The 18,116-nt window shown below is 36.1% G+C and overlaps 1 protein-coding gene across 1 annotated transcript in view; it reads right to left on the bottom strand.

Annotated features, from left to right (window-relative positions):
• The window catches only part of Morc1 (MORC family CW-type zinc finger 1), a 146,302-nt gene that overhangs the window by 108,667 nt on the left and 19,519 nt on the right, over positions 1-18,116 (bottom strand). The window contains 3 exon segments of the mRNA XM_047565496.1: positions 1,064-1,189; positions 14,817-14,922; positions 16,746-16,905. Coding sequence (XP_047421452.1) covers positions 1,064-1,189; positions 14,817-14,922; positions 16,746-16,905 — 392 coding nt within the window.

The following is an 18,116-nucleotide window of genomic DNA, read 5'->3' as shown; positions in this document are numbered from 1 at the left end:
TCCATAGTTTGGCTATTGTGAATTGTGCTGCTATAAACCTGGGTATGAATTTATCAGTGTAGTAAGAGGACTTTAATTCTTTAGGATAAATACTGAGGAGTGGTATAGCTGTGTTGTATGGGAGTTTCATGCCCCACCTTTTGAGGAACCTTCATACTGATTTCCATAGTGGCTGTACTAATTTATAGTCCCACCAACAGAGTAAAATGGTTCCTTTTTCTCCATATGCTCTCCAGCATTTATTATTCTTTGCATTATTGATGGCTGCCATTCTGATTGGTGTGAGATAAAATCTCAGTGTAGTTTTGATTTGCATTTTCCTAACTGCTAATGTTGTTGAACATTTTTTCATATGTTTGTATTTCTTCTTTTGAGAAGTATCAGATAGATTTTTGATAATTATTTGGCATATAAATGAATGACTGCACAAAACATGACCATTCTAACTGAATGAATAGCTGGACAATACATTTTATTACAAGAAAATACAAGCCTAAAAATGTTCACACTGAAATACAAAAAATAAATTAAATATAAATAATTCAGATGTGTATGAATAGATGTTCATTCTACATATATAGTACACTTAAACATAAATATTCAATCATTGCTTCCTCATGGAGTATGTACTGTTAGGTATAGAATCTACTTATACAAACTAAGGCAACCAGGTCGTCACTAGGTGAAATAATTTTATGGGACCACCATCATGCATGCAGTCCATCATTGAGCACAATATGACCTGTGACTTCTTAATGGAACCAATCATAATAAAAGCACATGAGATTCATTGAAGTGACAAACAAGTTCCTACCTGGGGTGATTATCTAACTTAGCATGTTCACTTCAGTGTGTTCCAGTTACTGACAAATATTGTCACATGTGAGCACTCTTTAGCAAAAATTCTTTGCTTAAAGAGATTCTTCCTGAATGCAGTTTGAATTTTGCTTACAAAATAAAAATCTTACTAATAGAGCTAATGCCCTCACTCTGACAATTTGGGGGAGTATATCAATTTTCTAAATTAAAGTTCTAGGAAGATAATTGAAGAAAAGCGAGTTACCTGGGTCGGTAGAGGCAATAACATAGGTGTTTTGTTTGAACTCTTTTGGCTTGAATGAATATTCTCATCCAGGGGTCAAAATACAGAACAGATGTGTAGGCTCTGAAGGACCATCTCTCTGGAAAACTGAAATAGAAAATACCAAAGGCCACAATGTACATGATTCGGCAACTATTTCTTTTTGAGAATTAAAACAGTTTGATTTTATACTGCTAGAATTCTCAGGATATTTTTCTTCTAAAACTAACAATGCCCCAAACACCCATGAATCACCCAACACTCACTTCAATTATCAATCCTCTGAACACAAGGGCCTGCAAACATAACCTACACTTTGGTTAGAACTAAACTATTACTGGCATCCAACTGGTTCTAGGTAGGTGTACCAGCAATTGAAATATATCCATTAAAGCAACTGACCCAGAAGGACACAATGAAGTCAAATAAGCAAAACAATCCCCTGTTCGAACAAGACTGAAAGAATCTAGGCTCACATGAATAAAAGACATTTCTATTAAGTTGTTATAAACAGGGAAACACAGTAAAATGCTTTCTTTGCTTTTAGAATTATGAACAAGACACATAAAACTGCATTGTACATGTGCAAAAAGAATTGAGATACACATTTATGACCAGCTGAGGGGAGACATCTGACAATGTAATAAGTGAAAGAAGAGAAAAGAGAAAAATGAAGGACAGAAGGCAATAGAGCAGCAGCAGAAACCATGAAAAGAGCCTAAGAAGAAAACTCCCCTCAGAAGCTGCACGTTGCTGGAAATCACTGTGCCACTGCAGATGAGTTCCAGGGACCTTCTGTGTCAAGGTCCACTTATGAACTGTGAGACCTCTCCGCTTAACAAGACTTGACATCAAACAAGCAGTTAGACAAGAAATAAAGATAAAAACCAGCCCAGCCATATTTAGGAAATGATGTTCTCTATTTCCGGCCTGCAGAAGAACCTGGCTAACATGAAGGGCTCCCAGGTCACACAGAGTGGGGAGCAGTAAACCCACCATTTCACAATTCTTCCTTGGACCAGAGTGAGATGAGGTTTATGCAAAGGAACTAAAATGGCCCACGTAAGAGGGACTGCGCAATCAGGTTATCCCATTCCCAGGTTCTCAGTAAAGGACAGAACTCCAAGGTGTTTTAAAAAATGAAGATGAAACCATAAGAAATTCAAGGATTTCCTGGTTGAATATAAGTTCCCCTGGGCACTAATCAAAGTTCAATAAAAGGTCAGGAATTTCTTTTAATTGTTTAAAGAGAAATTCTTCTAAAGTAAGCCTGGAGTAGAATTTTTCCAATATAAATTATATAAACATATCTAGTCCATGGCTATTACTTCATAAACACTAATGCATTTTTTAATGTAACAAGAAAAACTGTCTGCATTAGAGTGTCACATGACAATAATGTGGTTGCTTTTAGTGTACCAGAAGTTGTACAATTAATTCTTTCTTCACCTATAAAAGATAGGAGAAAGCTTTCCTGGGATGTTATAAGCATCCCTGGTGCTTGGGCCATTGTTTAAACCCTTTCTGGATCTCCTGATTTGAAGGGTTCCAGTCAAATACAGAGCAGGGAGCAGTAAATTCACCATTTTCACAGTTCTTCCCTGGATCAGAGTGAGACAAAGGCGATGGAGAGGAAGTCAAAGGCTCACCTAAGAGGGACTGCACACATCTGACCAGGAAATCCTTGAATTTCTTATGGATTCACCTTCATTTTTAAAAAGAAATACCTTGGTGTTTTGTCCTTTCTTGATCTCCTGATTGGAAATTGCCCTAAGAGCTAGTAGCTCCTTCTATATAATCTTCTCAAAGCTGGCATATCTCTATAATTTGAAGGGAATAGTCAAAAGTAAGTCAGAGCTGTGTTTGAGAATTTGAGAAATATGATGAGAGATCAAACTGGCTAACAAGTTTTGGTATATACCTACAGAATATGTGTATACCTGTGTTTACATATGAATAATACCACTACCTTTTGAAAGTTCAATTTATCTTCTCATTCTATAAATATTGATAGGTAAATATTCATAGCATGCATGTTGGGTAACCTCCCCTCTGTTAGAAGACTCCTGGAAGGACTCATGTTTCTTATTATAAAATTGTACTTATGACTAAGCTTTATCACAGTGCTATAGTAAGGATATGGCGAGGTTCATGAGAGGAAAAGATACATGAAGAATGTACATGAAGAGGAATCCATATGTCAGTTTTCTTAGGTTGTCTTCCTCTCAAGAAGGATCACACAGAGCACACCCTTCACACAGCTATGAAAATACAGTAACACTGTGTGATGTATCTGTCTATGAAAGATCCCCAGAGACTCAATATTCAAGGTTTTTTTTTTTTTTTTTTTGCATCTTCTGCTTTAGTATATATTGAAGTTCCAGAAACACAGAAGGAAAGTAGATTTCTAGCATGTCATACTGTTTGCATAGTCTAGACTTAGAAATCCATTCTTCTAAGTTAGGAAAAGTTTTATATCCATATTGGGAGTTGTTTCTTACTCAAGTTCCCAAAATCCAGCCATGGGTCAACTTTGCAACCAAGCCCATCTAAGGACAAGACACCATTTATGTTTCTACTCACATGCCTACTTATGCAAGTTTCTGTTTACTTGTGAAAAACAGAATAGTTATACCTCTAACTTGTGAGGTCTGTGGCAGAAAGAAAAGAAAGAAGGTTAAATATAAAAGTTATATATGAAACAATAAAAATTTCAAACTTCTTTAGATGATGCATAAGATCCTTCATGATCGGGTCCCCACTTAACTCTCTGGCCTCATCTCTTTCTTGCCTGCTTAGTAGAGTCATTTAGGACCACTCTTAGTTCCCAGACATGGGATCTTGCTTTCTCATCTCCAAGTCATGGCATTTTCAATTCTTTGGTCACTCTTGGTCAGCCCCTTTTCACCCTTTGGGATACAGCCTTGAGAATACATTTCTATTCTCAAGTTTTCTATTGCTCCCCAAGTGTGGTCCCGCCCTCTCCTCAGGGCTCCTCTCCTTTATGTCCCACTACAGCACCTACCCCTCAGCATCACACCTGCCTATTTATGTGTCTCCCCAACAGGCTATAAAGTCAAAGAGGTAAACATCCTCAGAGAAAAATATTTGTTGAATGAATGACAATCATTCAGGATTCCGTGGCTTAAATTAAAATTAACAAACAGCAGAGAATTTTCTATATAGGACTTTTGATGGAAGATCATTTTCAATGATGATACTATCATCTTTATAAATAAAGCCAATCGCTTGGGAAACTGACAAATTAATGTGCTCAGTAGTCAGGACATCTTTAGAAGATGAAAAAATTATACTGTTATTCTCCATTCATAAGGAATCACTTAATATGTATTCCTCAGGGGGTTTTCTTATCTTGCTTTTGCCTAAGTATCTTTCTTTTCTGTCTCATTGCACTTTACCAGAAATCTCCATATCTCTATCATGTGTATCATTCTTACTTTCTACTTAAGTATCTATAATAAAAAAATGAACAAAAGAAGATAGAGAAAACTCTCACAAAATGTAGATTGAGTCACATGACAGACACGGGGAAAGAGAAGAGTATGTTAAGGCTGTAAGTGGCTTTGGAGTCTGGAATATAATAAAGGGAGACAGAGTAGAATCAGTGTTATTGTCTCTGCAGAGCCTTGGGTTTATTAATGAATTAATTAATTTATTTATTCATTTATTTATGTATTAGCCTTGGGTTCTTAAAAGTCACTCCCCAGTATATCCTTCAGCTGTGGCTATATCCTCTGTGTGGTCTCTTTCTTCACCCAACTTGTCCACATTATGTTGTTGTTTAAAACCTGCTCTGTGCATGGCATATTGTGGGTGGGCTGGTGCTGTGTGGTCACCAGTGTTAAGGGCAGGACAGGGGCTAGAAGGTGAGACTCTGTAACAATGTCACATCTCCTTTGCTGACTCAGATTCTCTGTACATAGAGTTGAGAATGTGAAGTTGTTAAAGGTACCCACAAGACTCCTTTAACTCTGCCAGGTTCATAGACCACTGCCCAGCTGACCTATCAGATAGGTGGTATATAAGGCAGGCTGCCTAAAAGAGAACAGACTCACAGGTGTTCAGACCTAGGATATCAGCAGAGAAATACCAACTCTACATTTGTCCACCCTTTGTGCACAGATAACAGACTCCCATATAACCCAACAACTGTGCTGTCCCTATAGTACAGTTTGAATGTTCCCATCAAAACTCAAGTTAGAACTTGGCCCACATTGTGCAGTATAAAGTGGAACCTTGTTATAGTCAGCTATTTCGTTGTTGTGACTAAAGGATCTGACCAGCACAATTGTAGAAGAGGAAAAGTCTTTTTTGAGGGCTCACAGTTTCAGAGGTTTTAGTCTACAAAAGGCCGGCTCCATTCCTTGGGGCTCAAAGTGAGGCAGAGCATCAAGAAGGAAAAGTGGCAGAGGGAAGCAGCTCATATGGTGATCAGAAAGCAAACAGAGACTCCACTGACCAGAAACAAATATATACCCCCAAGCCACACCCGGATTCCCACCTCCTTCAGCCACACTCTACCACTTCACTTACCACTTAGCTAATCCCTATCAGGGGATTAATTCACTGCTTGGGTTAAGACTCTTACAACCCAATCATTTCTCTTCTGAACCTTCTTACATTGTCTTATACGTGAGTTTTTTGGGGACACCACATCTAAACCATAACCGATCTGGTGGGATCTACAAGAGACGACAAGGTCACAAAAGTTCTGTCATCCTGAACGGATTAATCTATGCATAGTCTCACAGATTAAAGATTTGATAGGTTATTTCAAGAGCGGATCTATTATAAAAAGCTCCATTTGACTTGTCTCTTGCATGTGCCCTCTGACTGTGTGATATCCTTTGCTGCTCTGGGACTTAACAAAAAATTCCCAATTGCAGAAAGGCCTTCACCAGATGAGGACCTTAATCTTGGGCCTCCCTGTCTCCAGAAACATAAACTGAATAAAACTATTCTCTATGATTTACCCTGAGTCAAGTATTTTATTATAGCAACAGAAAACAGGGTAAAACACCTTATAAAATCCTTAGTTGAGACACTGACATAATTCTAGGCACTGAACTAGGTCCCTTTTGTAATATCTCAAAAGTGCCATGTTTTATTCTCAAAAATATTGTATATAAATTGTTTTCTGAATTTATTGCCTAAGAAATTTTTAACTAGTTGAAATTCTGAACCTCGAAGGCATTATACAAATTTAATCTTAGGGGTAGATTATATCTAAGAAAAATGTCAACTCAAGAAGGTAATTTAAAAGAAAAGTTATAAGTGACTCAAAGTAATAAAAGCAAGTCTTTTGTGACAACTACAGTATGGCAAGCAGCACATTAAGGCAGTTTGAAGCTGTAACTTTGATGTGTTCCCAGCCGGCTCAGTTAAGACGCAACTATCGATATCATGGAATGCTGCCCAATGATTGTCAATTCAGAAATATGCTGGCTATGGCACCTAATTTCAAAACATTACTTAGGACAAAATTTCAACTCCATTACTCTGTATTATATCATCAGTCTCAGAGCTGTTTTTTGGACGAATTTCTCTAAATGCCTGAGTTCCTCAGCCACGTGAATTCTAAGGATGTGGTTGGCTCCTCTGATGACAGCCAATTCTGCAACATGCCTTATTTTTTTTTTTAATTAAGGTCTGTGCTTTCTTTCAGTTCCTTACAGAGTTCAATATGAATAATATGTATTCATGTAAATAGTAATGGGAATTAACATGAGCATGAGGAAATCATACGCCAGTTGAAAAGAACAGATGATCCTGACTCCCAAAAAGGGAATTAAGAGAAGTGCTATAGGGTGATCAGAACTTCACAGTTTGGAATTAAAGAGATTTTGAAGGTGACAGAAGCACTTTACCAAACTTACTAAACTCCCCCCTCTCAACCTAAGAAGTATCACCAATGATCTTTAGGGACAGAGGACTAGGGGATCCATCACTGAGAGTTCCAGCATCTTCCAGCTAAAATATTTGCCATATCCTTAGAAAATTACCTAGACATTGACACTTCATTCACTTTACCTGAAGTTAGTTCGTTTGTTGTTGGCTATGCACTAGCACTGACTTAGTTTCCTATTACAGAAGCTAAGAAGCATTATAGCAAGCACTAGAAAGAAATGTAGGGAAAAGTAGAATGGTTATGGCGAGTTGGAAGTAAAATGCGCTGAGGTTTTCTATGTGCTGGATACTGTGCCTATTCTGTTTCTACAGCATTCACAGGAAGTGGATGATGTTCAGTCTTAATTTATAGATAGGACCACAGAAGTTCAGAGACCACAGGTAACTTGTCACTAGAATATCTCTTCCAATAGAACTCAAGCCACTGATGGACGGTAAACCTAGGACTCTGGTCTCTTCCACCTGTTACCACAAACCTGAATCTGGTGCCTCTGCTTCCTAATTGTATATGTACCTTACTAAACAAAGAGTAAGTTATATGACATTAGACAACCACAGCCCCCAGTCATTCAATTAATCTTAACATCTCTGATGGCAAACCATGCCACCAGGTAAAGGAACATGTTTTGAAAAAGCAAGATAGAAATCAGTGTGGCAGAGTGAGAATAAATATTAGACTCCTGGTGACAACCACGGCAGAATATTGATGACACCTGTGAGTCAAAAAGGAGTGAGAGCCGGGAAAGCCATCTAGGAGATGACAGGCAGCGTATCACACAGCCTGTTGCAGAATCCCTCAGCACTTTGGCTCTCTCGCAGTGAAACCTGAAGTCACTGAAGACTTTGTACACCAAAGTTTTAAGAGACTGCTCTGCCTGCCACTGAGAGGCAATGATGGAATCGATTTTAGAGAGAACCAAAGGTGGAAGGAGAGAGGCCAGCGTGCCAGGAGGAGCACTACTATAATAATCCAGAAGAGACATGATGTGGCAGGACTGTGTTAGTAGAGACGGTAAATGGTTGGTTCTGGATCTGTTTTAAAGGCAGAATCAATATGAACTAAGCCTACCAGCCGAATCCTCCAATGACTGAAAGTAAAATATAATAAACAGACAAAACCCACAGACACACACACAGTGGGAATTGCTAAAGGTTAAGAGAAAAAAGCTATTCAAGGGGAAAATGAGTCATTTATAAAAAACATTCAATTAGCACATTTGCATCAGAATTCTCATGACCAAAGTGAATTCAAGAAGTCAAAAGATTAATAAGTTCTAAAGAAAAGTATTTTGGAACCAATATTTCTAGATCCATTTAAACAATATCAAAGTGAAAGGGAAAAATAAAAACAATCTTAGAATACAAAGTTTCCAATGGGCTGGGGGTATAGCTCAGTGGTAGAGCACTTGCCTAGCATGTGTAAGGCACTGGGTTCAATCCTCAGCAACACATAAAGATAAATAAAATAAAGGTATTGTGTCCATCTACAACTAAAAAATAATTTACAAAAAGAATACAAAAGTTTATTTCTAACATACTCTGAAAGAATCACTCAAGGATATAATCCAGCAAAGGAACTAATGCATCCAAGAAACAAAAGAATGGGATGAAAGAGTAGTAAGTAAAGAAAATAATGAATCTCAATAGTCTAAATGATCATTTATGCATGATGTGACAGTGTAAAAATGTGTACCTAAACTTCTTGATAAGATAATACCAAATGGTTAAAGAAGTGAAAGCATATTAAGGCATTGTAAAAACTAACAGCTAATAAAATTGCAAGTTAAAACATGCTTATAAAAATGCAAAAGTAAACCACCTAAAGAATGCACAGGAACAAGCAATTTGTAAACCAATGGGATGTGAAAAAAAATCACAATGGAACCATTCTCATAAAGGTGAAGAGAGGGAATATAAGGCAGAACAAAATAAAACAAAAACACAGAAAACCAAGAAAGACAAATAGCAAAAGAAGTTGAATGTATAAGATAAGATAAGACGAGACAGTGAGTCTGACCACCAGTTGTCATAATAAATGTAAATTAGATAAAATATAAAAGCATTCAAATTGAGAGGGAAATCTAGTTATATGTTTTATAAGAGACAAACCAAAATCTAAATATCCCTGTTGGAAACAGAGTTGAGGCAACATATAGAGTAAGAAAAAGTACCTAAAAGAAAGTAAGTGTAGCGTGGCACATGCCTGTAATTCCAGCTCCGAGGCTGAGGCAGGAGGTTCAAGAGTTCAATGTCAGCCTCGGCAAAAGCGAGGTGCTAAGCAACTCAGTGAGACTCTGTCTCTAAATAAAATACAAAATAGTTCTGGGGATGTGACTCAGTGGTCAAGAGACCCTGAGTTCAATCCCTGGAACTCACACATCCCCCAAAAGAAAGCAAGTGTAGAGTTGAATATTCAGCAAAACAGAAACAAAGTAGAAATATTAACTGGGACATACAAGGATATTATACATTAGTAAAATGACCAGGTAAGATGATATGTACGTATGTCAGGCAGGGTGGTGCACACCTATAACCCCAGCAACTCAGGAGGCTGAGGCAGGAGGAAGACAAGTTCAAAGTCAGCCTCAGCAACTTAGCAAGACCCTAAGTGACTCAGTGAGAATCTGTCTCTAAAAAAAAATTAAAAGAGCTGGGTGGGGATGTGGTTCGTGGTTAAATCCCTGGTAGCCCCTCACCCCAAAAATGATATGTAAGTCACAAATTTAATGACTCAGAAATATAAATAGAACAAACTAGCAGAAATGCAAGAAATATGGACAAGCCCTAAATGTTGGAGAAGATTCTAACATACTGCTCCCAGAAACTGAGTTATTAAGAAGATGATCTTAAAAAAAGATTTGAATGACTAAGTTTTTTCCAAATAAAAAGAAGAAAAAAGAGTAGGTAAAATCTAATATAAACTGACAGATACTAAAAAATCTAGATGATGTATTTTAAAATTCAAGTTGCAAAATAATTTCTATCGTTAAGAGAAGGAAGATTGAGGGAACTGAGTGAAGAAGGAGAAGGCATGTTTACATTGCTTTATATTTATGCAAGTCTGAGTACTTTTCAATGAATTATATTTGTGTACTAGTTGAATTCCTTCCCTTCACTCCCAATCCATCTCTGACCCAAAGATTAATGTCCTGGGGACAGGTGCTGAGGCAGGAAAGCAGGGGAGAGGACAGTGAGGTGTAAGAGAAAAGAAAACTAATGCTTAGATCCAGCATTCAAAGGCATCTCTTACATGACATTGCACATCCAAACTATGAAATTATAATTTCAAATCTGTATTTACATAAAGGACTCTATGTCCTTTGAATGAAATGAAAAACATCTGAATTGTAGCACTATAATTCCATATCAGGCATCTACATAAGAACTCTGTGTAAGGAATGTTGATGTAAAATCACAACCCTATGGATTTGGCAGATGACAATTCGTGCTAACCACATGTGAGGTAAATGATGGCACAGATGCATTTTAAAACCCTCTACCAGCCTGCCATCTTCCATTTTCTCAGTCCTACTGTGCCCAATCAACATAGGACCTTTGAAAATGACTGTAAATTTTAATCATCTATGTGATTGTGATTGAAGGTTACTAACATCTACCGGGAAGAAGAAGAGAAAAAGATTAACTAAAGATTTTGTTTTGACATGTGGACTCCTTCAAAGGAGAAAAAAACATGCACAACTTGATGGGGAGAAAAGTTTACAAGTGTTTGAGATGTGGGGTTTGAGTCTGGAGTTTCAAAAATTACCACAACGTAAAATTAATACACGCGCACAGAGCAACTCTGCAAGAACATCATCTCATTTTCTGTTTTCAGTGCACTTTTACTTTTTTCAATATTCAGTATCCTCAGCACTTTCTCTTGTTCCAAACTCTACATTTTCTTTTAAGTTTTTTATAAAGTTCATTTTCATGTATTTTCCCCTCTCAAGGAACTTTGCCTAAGTTTAACCTGACATATGATTTAAGATGATTCTTAACCCTGAAAGTACAATCCACTTTCTACCTGTAGCTTGGAACCTATGTGTGATTCCCTGACTTTGTCCATGTACCATATTCACGGTTTCAAAATCCAATTTAATATATCACACATAAAATGCAAAGTTCTGCATCAGCTGCATTCTAAAAGTCTTCTGAGTGTTATCTATCCAAAAAGTTTTAAAACTTTTTAATTGAAAACTGGTCATCTTTAGACTGAAAATTGCCAAATTACTTAATACCACTGATTATGTACTTGGACATTATTGCTAAGGAAATCTTCATAATGTCATTGTCACTGTGAAAGAAGACAGTGCCTCCCACTGACTGATTACTGCTGCTAGAGCCTCAGCCTAAAGCAGAATGATAAAGGGTTTTGATTTCTAAAATCAATTTCTGATTTCATTAAAACCAATGTCAAATATTCATAAAAACTACATGAAAATTTAGACTCTTTGACACAGTAGTTTCCTACCTGGGAATTTGTCTCAAGAGAATAATTCGAAAGAATAAATAAAAACTACCAGTATGAAGGTTTATTTCAATATTATCCACAGAATGTGAAACATTAGGATCAATGCTACTATCCAAAAATATAGGAATAGTTATGTGAATTACGGCAAATCAATTCAATGGACTATTTATAAAGCTACTTTATGAGTGAGGAAATTATTATGAAATACAGCTTACCAAGACTATATAATAATTTAAAATATAATTTAGTAGCAAATCCTAAGTGAAAAACTAAAAATGAGAACTAGCACTTAAAAACCCTAGATTGCAATAATAAAGTTAATCATCAATTATGACAAATTCATTTTCTTTAAAATTTTTAAAATATTGTTTTACCACAGATTTTGCAATAAATAAAAATGAGAGGAAAGTAAATAATACTCCAAAAGCTTATTCTCTGAGGACAGAGTTTAAAAAGTTTAAATGTTCATAATTCTACACAATTTAATTATTTTCACAGAATCATCAGGACTACCCCCATTTAAAACCAAACCTGAAAATGATAGTTTCAAGGTTTGAAATCTGCTTTGGACAGATGCAGAGTCCTGCCCAGTGGCTAACAGGAGAGATAATAACAAGAAAAAGGAATGTAGAGTTTTCGTTACATTATAAACCACCTCTTCTCAAAACCAAGAATACAAAACTGCACTTAATTAGAAGTTTAAATATCAGAAGCCATGAACAGAGGAGGACCAAGGGACAGATCCATAATGGACTAGAATTAACTACTCTTTTAGCCTAAGAACTATGTTTTATCTAGTCCTTTAGTGAGGAGGAGTTGGGTCAGAAACAATGACCAACCTATAATTGGTAACCCCACGCAGCAAATTGCTATGTCTGTTAACAAATTAAAAATATGCAGGTTCTAGGTTGAAAGGTGCTTGCAAGTGACAGGCAGGAAGCAGCAGTGGAGCGGTGGCTTTACTACCACTAAAGACACGGTACTGCTAAAGCTTCTTGGACACATGGAGGTATTCATTTGAAGCATAGAATCCGTGTTACGGAAATTTTGTTTTCTATTTATAATAATCCTTCCTCACAAAACCCTATCCCTGTCTTGGAAAAGATTTTTCTTGTGACTAAATGATGAAAAATTTTGTTGAAAAAAATTCCAACAGTCAATTTTCCAGAGTGAAACTGTATGCGTTGTAGATGTGATTCATTTTCTTTAATTTGTTACTAACTGCCTGAATAACTTGAGAAACTTCTGGCTTCATTTAATACTCTGGAAAACGGCAAAAACTTTCCTCAAAACTTAGCTCTGTCAAATTATTCCTCTAATAATGCATTGTTTTCTGACACGAGTGTTGAAATGCCAAGACACTCTGACAGATAACCATTAGAAACTTTGTATTCAAAGCTTTTAAATAGCATGAAATCCTGGTTTGGGAACCAACTGTTAAGCAGAGGGCAGGGGCAGTGGGAAAAGGGGAAGATAGTAATGGAGGTGCCGGTAACAATTTTGAACCTCCTCCCTGATATTGGCACATTACTGTTGGCAAAAGGGTTCCCAGCATTTTTACAACAGAAATTAGGTTGGATGTATTTTTTTCTAAAAGAACAAAAACATCTTCTCTATGTATATTCGGAAATCCACATGTTGGAATATCAGAAAAAAATATACATCAGAACAAAAGTAGAAAAGTAATCCAAAGGTGTTATCAAACATTTAATTATCTGTCAAAGGAACATTCTAAATTGCACTTCAAAGGCAAAAGAAGAGATGTTCTCTAGTAATTTGGTCTGTTCACTTGGGTCTCAATAACTTAGTCTAAAAATCCGCTGTCCAATATGGTAGCTACTGTCCACAAGTGGCTACTGGACATTAGTCCAAATTCCTGTGTAAAAATAAAACACACTGGATTTGAAGACTGGAAAAAAGAATGTAAACGATCTCATTAATAGTTTCATATTGAAAATGAAATGGTAATATTTTGGGTACAATAGATTAAATAAAAAATTATTAAAATTAATCTCATTTGCTTCTTCTTATTTACTGTGGCTACTAGAAAAATTAAGATTAAATATGTCACTCTTATTTGTAGTTTTCACATTTCTATAAATTGAATAGAATTCTTATATCTAGAGTCTGACATTAAGAAACAGCAGACACAAATTAATAAGTCCCTAATGAGAAACGTGGTTCTTGTCACTATCTCTTTCTCCGAATTTTGCCACAGAAGCCCCTCAGGACCTTCTCCTTCTGTTTCCCATGAATCCCTAGCAGTCAAGAAGAATGAATATGTATATTTGTAAACTTCAAATGGAATTTCATAGGGCTATCCTGGCAAAATAAAAATATGGCCATTTGTTCATATTCCTTTTAATTTATCACTGAATTTTCAGGCAAGCTAATGTCTGTCCATTCTTGGTGATTTATAATGAATAATAAATTTTGGATTAGGGTTTAATACCTACTTAAAAGAGAGTTATGATGACTTTATGACATTTGTGGGTAAAAGGATAGATCTGGAGACTATCATGCTAAGTGAAATAAGCCAATTCCCAAAAACAAAGGTTGAATATTTTCTTTCATATGCAGAAGCTAACCCAAAGTAATGGGGGAAGTGTTAAAGAGTAGAAGTTCAGCGTGTTAGATAAAAGAAAATGAAGAGAAGGGAGGGGGAATAGGAATAGGAAAGACAGTGGAATGATTTGACATACTCTGCTATGTTGTATATGAATACGCCATAGAGAATCTCACCATCATGTACATTCACAAGAATGGGGTCCTAATTAGAATAATATAAATTCCATGCTTGTTCAATTATATCAAAATAGATTCTACTGTCATGTATAACTAAGAAGAATCAATAAAAAAAAAAAGAGGGCTGGGGATATAGCTCAGCTGGCAGAGCACTTGCTTAGCAAGCACAAGGTTCTAGGTTCAATCCCCAGCACCACAAAAAAAAATTTAAAGTAAAAAATAAAGAAAGTTATGGTATTATAGAACTTCAGAAGTCTTATAATCTGGTAATCCCAAACATGCTGACATCTCTGAATCACTTGGGGAATATATAAAAAGTATTGATTTCTAAGCTTCCTTTCTGGATATTCTGACTCAGTAGGTCTCTATGAAGCCCAAGATCCTTTGTTTCTTGAGAAGCCTTAAGATTGTTTTGAAGCTTACACATGGTTTGGTAACCTGATCTAGTTTACTTACTTTGATAACTGGTGTAAAATTTATGTGCCAATGTAAGGCCCAGGGGCCTCAGACCTGGAACTCGGATGCAAGGTCTCCTAAACCTAGCTCACTGCTACTGTGGAGAGTCATTCTTCAGACACACACATTACTCACTCTTCAAGAGCACCAGCCATCAGTATATCTTCTTTGTCAGTTTTAATATCCAACTCTGGTTCTCCACTAAGCAGAAGCTTCAAGTTATAAATAACCAGCAAAGTACCTGGTAAAAAAGGAGATGTTTGACTTGTCAGTATTTTTAACATACTAAATGCTAGGCATTGTGCTATCACCTCATCCTTGGAATAATTAAATATGCTATAACCAAGCTTCCTTTTGTACTTCAGTAAATAACAAGTTTGACTATATTCTAAAATACATATCTTATAGCAAATTCTACTCTTTGCCAAAGAATGTTGAGTTTCTACAATATGGTGTTTCTTATTACTAATTCAATTCATTATAAGTCTTTCAAACTTTAGCACTCTTCATAATTTGCATTATGGAAAGCATTAGGAAATTGAGCCAAGTTTGTATTTTAAGTGAAGGTCTCATTGGTGAACTTGAAATCAATGCATAAGAGAACAAAGATGAGTTTTTAAATTTGTACAAAGTATTGCTTTCAGACACTATAGCTGGTATTGGCAAGCTTTTTCTGAAAAGGGACAGACAGTAAATATTTTAGGCTTTACAAGCCATACAGTCTCTGTCACATCTGCTCATCACTCCCACTGTGTCACTCACCATAACATGAAAGCAGTCCCAGAAAAGACAAAACTGAATGAGCGTAGTTGCGATTTATTTATTTAGAGAAACAGGTATGTCACCATAGTTTGTTAACCTCTGATCTAAGTAACTTTTTATATCAAAAATTTCCAAATCATTGGCAAAGTTGATTCTCTGACAAACAGGGCTGTCACAGAAATTTAAAAGGAAAGTTAACTGTATTTTTTGTTGGGAGAAATAAAAAGAGTATAGTGGTTGAGAACGTGGAAGCTTAACTGCTTATGTCTAAATCCTGAGTCAACCATTTACTAGTACAGTAACCTCAGGTAAATTTCTTACTATCTCCAAACCTAATTTTTCTATACAATAGATATCAGGAGGGACCCACCACGTATAGTTGTTCTGAGAATAAAATGAATTTTTAGAAAGTGTTTGGGAAAAGTATTCAGGAAATAAGAAACTCGTCGTTAATATTTGTATTTCACAATTAGGAGTAAATTACTGTCCTTAAAATATATTGTGTATATATTAGTAAAGAGAATACTAATTTAATTGCCATTATTTTTCCTCTGTGACAAAGGGAAAGAGGTGATTTAAAACATCATTTTTAAACAAAATGCCACAGAATGTAGAAGAAATTTTTGAGGTAAAGCAAATCAAGTCTGAAACAAATTGAAATAAAATTTCACTATAAATAATACATAAATCCAAGAGTTGCACACAGTTTTCTTTAAAGCTGAGTTATGAGAAATGGTGGGAGTCTGGAGAAAGACTGGCACTGGAAATGTCAGCGGACATGGTGCATTTGATATGTTGAGCAGAAAGTTGGAGGAGGTGGAGAGAATGAGGGAAAATCTGAAAATCTTGGAAAAGAATATCAACAAAGCTTTTACTAATTCTCTGCCACAGAAGCAAAGATTCATTATTTTGTAAATTGGTAACTCTTATCAGCCTCATAACTCACAATCTCAGATACTATAATAAGCACCTCAGATGCTGTAATAAGCATTTCAGTTACATGGTGCAAATAACAAATAACTTTGCTATAAGGTACAGGGACTGGGTCATGGCCTGCATCATCCTCTTCTCATTCAGTTTCACAAAGCTCCTGCAAACACAATGAACCTCTCTCTTTGTGTCAGGGATTTACGGTAATTCCTGTTTCAATTCTCTTAAGACAAAACTCATATGGATAAAATGAATGGCTGCTCCCATATGAGAATCCACATGAGATTATTAACATAAAAACATATGTAGAGATGTTTCATAAGACACTGAAACAAAAACTTCCATCAAATTTCAGAGTTTTGATGATCTTACCACATTTTCCATAGATCAAATCAAATTGCTGCATTAATTCAGCTTCATTTTTAAATGGCGAGTATTTATAAATTATAGACAATTCTGTTGAGAATTTTTGGGGATCATCTGTGACGGATTCTCTGGTTCTTGTTAGCCATGAAGGCATTGGAACTACAACCTATTAAAAAAAAAAAAACACACACACACACATACACATCAATTTATTCTTAAGTACACAAGACCAACCATCTTTTTGTCTGATCCTAGGTTATTCTACTCTTCAACCAAATCATAAAACACGAAGTTAAAAGTTTATTTTCCTCCTGTATTTTAGTTTTATAAAGAGGAGACAGATAAAAAATATGTATACTTATGGAATGTGGGGATAGATGGAGGCTAGCTACCTCTGCACCCTCTTGAAAGATGGGTGGAATGGCAGAGGAAACACAGTATCAGCACTTTAGAAGTGGAAAAGCAGATGACAGCCTACCAAGAAATACAATCCAAAGCCCTTGCCAGAAAAGACAGGAGTCAGCCTGATTTACAATTCAGATTGATGGCATGAAAGTAAGAAACAGCATCTAGATCCCCATCTGGCAACCGTTCCTCCAAACCCCAGAGCCCCTGGATGCTCGCTCTCTGAAGATTGGAACAATGTGTTTCTGGACTAGAAGACACAGAGTCATTAAGGAAAGCTTACTGAGATTTGAGGGACCGAGTCAAAGTGTACATGCTGGATGCTGAGAACCTCAGCATCTTGTCTCATCTGCCCCTGGAAGTCTGGCAGCAGGTCTCCAGGCAGAAGACTGCAAGAGTCTTCTCTTAGAAATCTGACCAGCTCAGCAGGAAAGACCTAAAGAAAATGACAACAAGGATCCCCCAGCGATACAACCTGCTTGGATCATATCATTGAAACTCCCACGCTCGGTTCAGTCAGCATTTTATTGGACTACTTTTTTAAATGTTTAGAATAACAACCATCTAAGAAAAGGCTCTAATACTATAAACAAAAACCAAGTCAACAAATAGAAACAAAACAACTGACTCAGTGAAAATAGAAACCAAAAGAGGAAGATGACAATTTCGATTTTAAAAAATTTAATAAAATCTCCAGTGCTATAAGAAAAATACTGTATGCATGAAATAAGAACCAAACGGCTTTGAAAAAGGACTACTGAGAGAATAAAAAAGACTTCTTAGACATTAAAAATATGATTATAAAAGAAATTTATGAAAAAATTGGAAATATTGAAAAATCTCCCCCCCCCAAAAAAATCAAAAATATAAGACAGAAAATAGGAGGAAAAAAAAAATCAAAGAACCACTTACAGAAATCAAAGAGCTAAAAAAAACAGGGTAGCAAAACGAGAGAAAAGAGAATATGATGAA

This window comes from Sciurus carolinensis, chromosome 9 (genome assembly GCF_902686445.1).
Source record: "Sciurus carolinensis chromosome 9, mSciCar1.2, whole genome shotgun sequence".
In the NCBI taxonomy this organism is placed as follows: Eukaryota; Metazoa; Chordata; class Mammalia; order Rodentia; family Sciuridae; genus Sciurus; species Sciurus carolinensis.
This window is presented reverse-complemented; position numbering and strand designations above follow the sequence as displayed.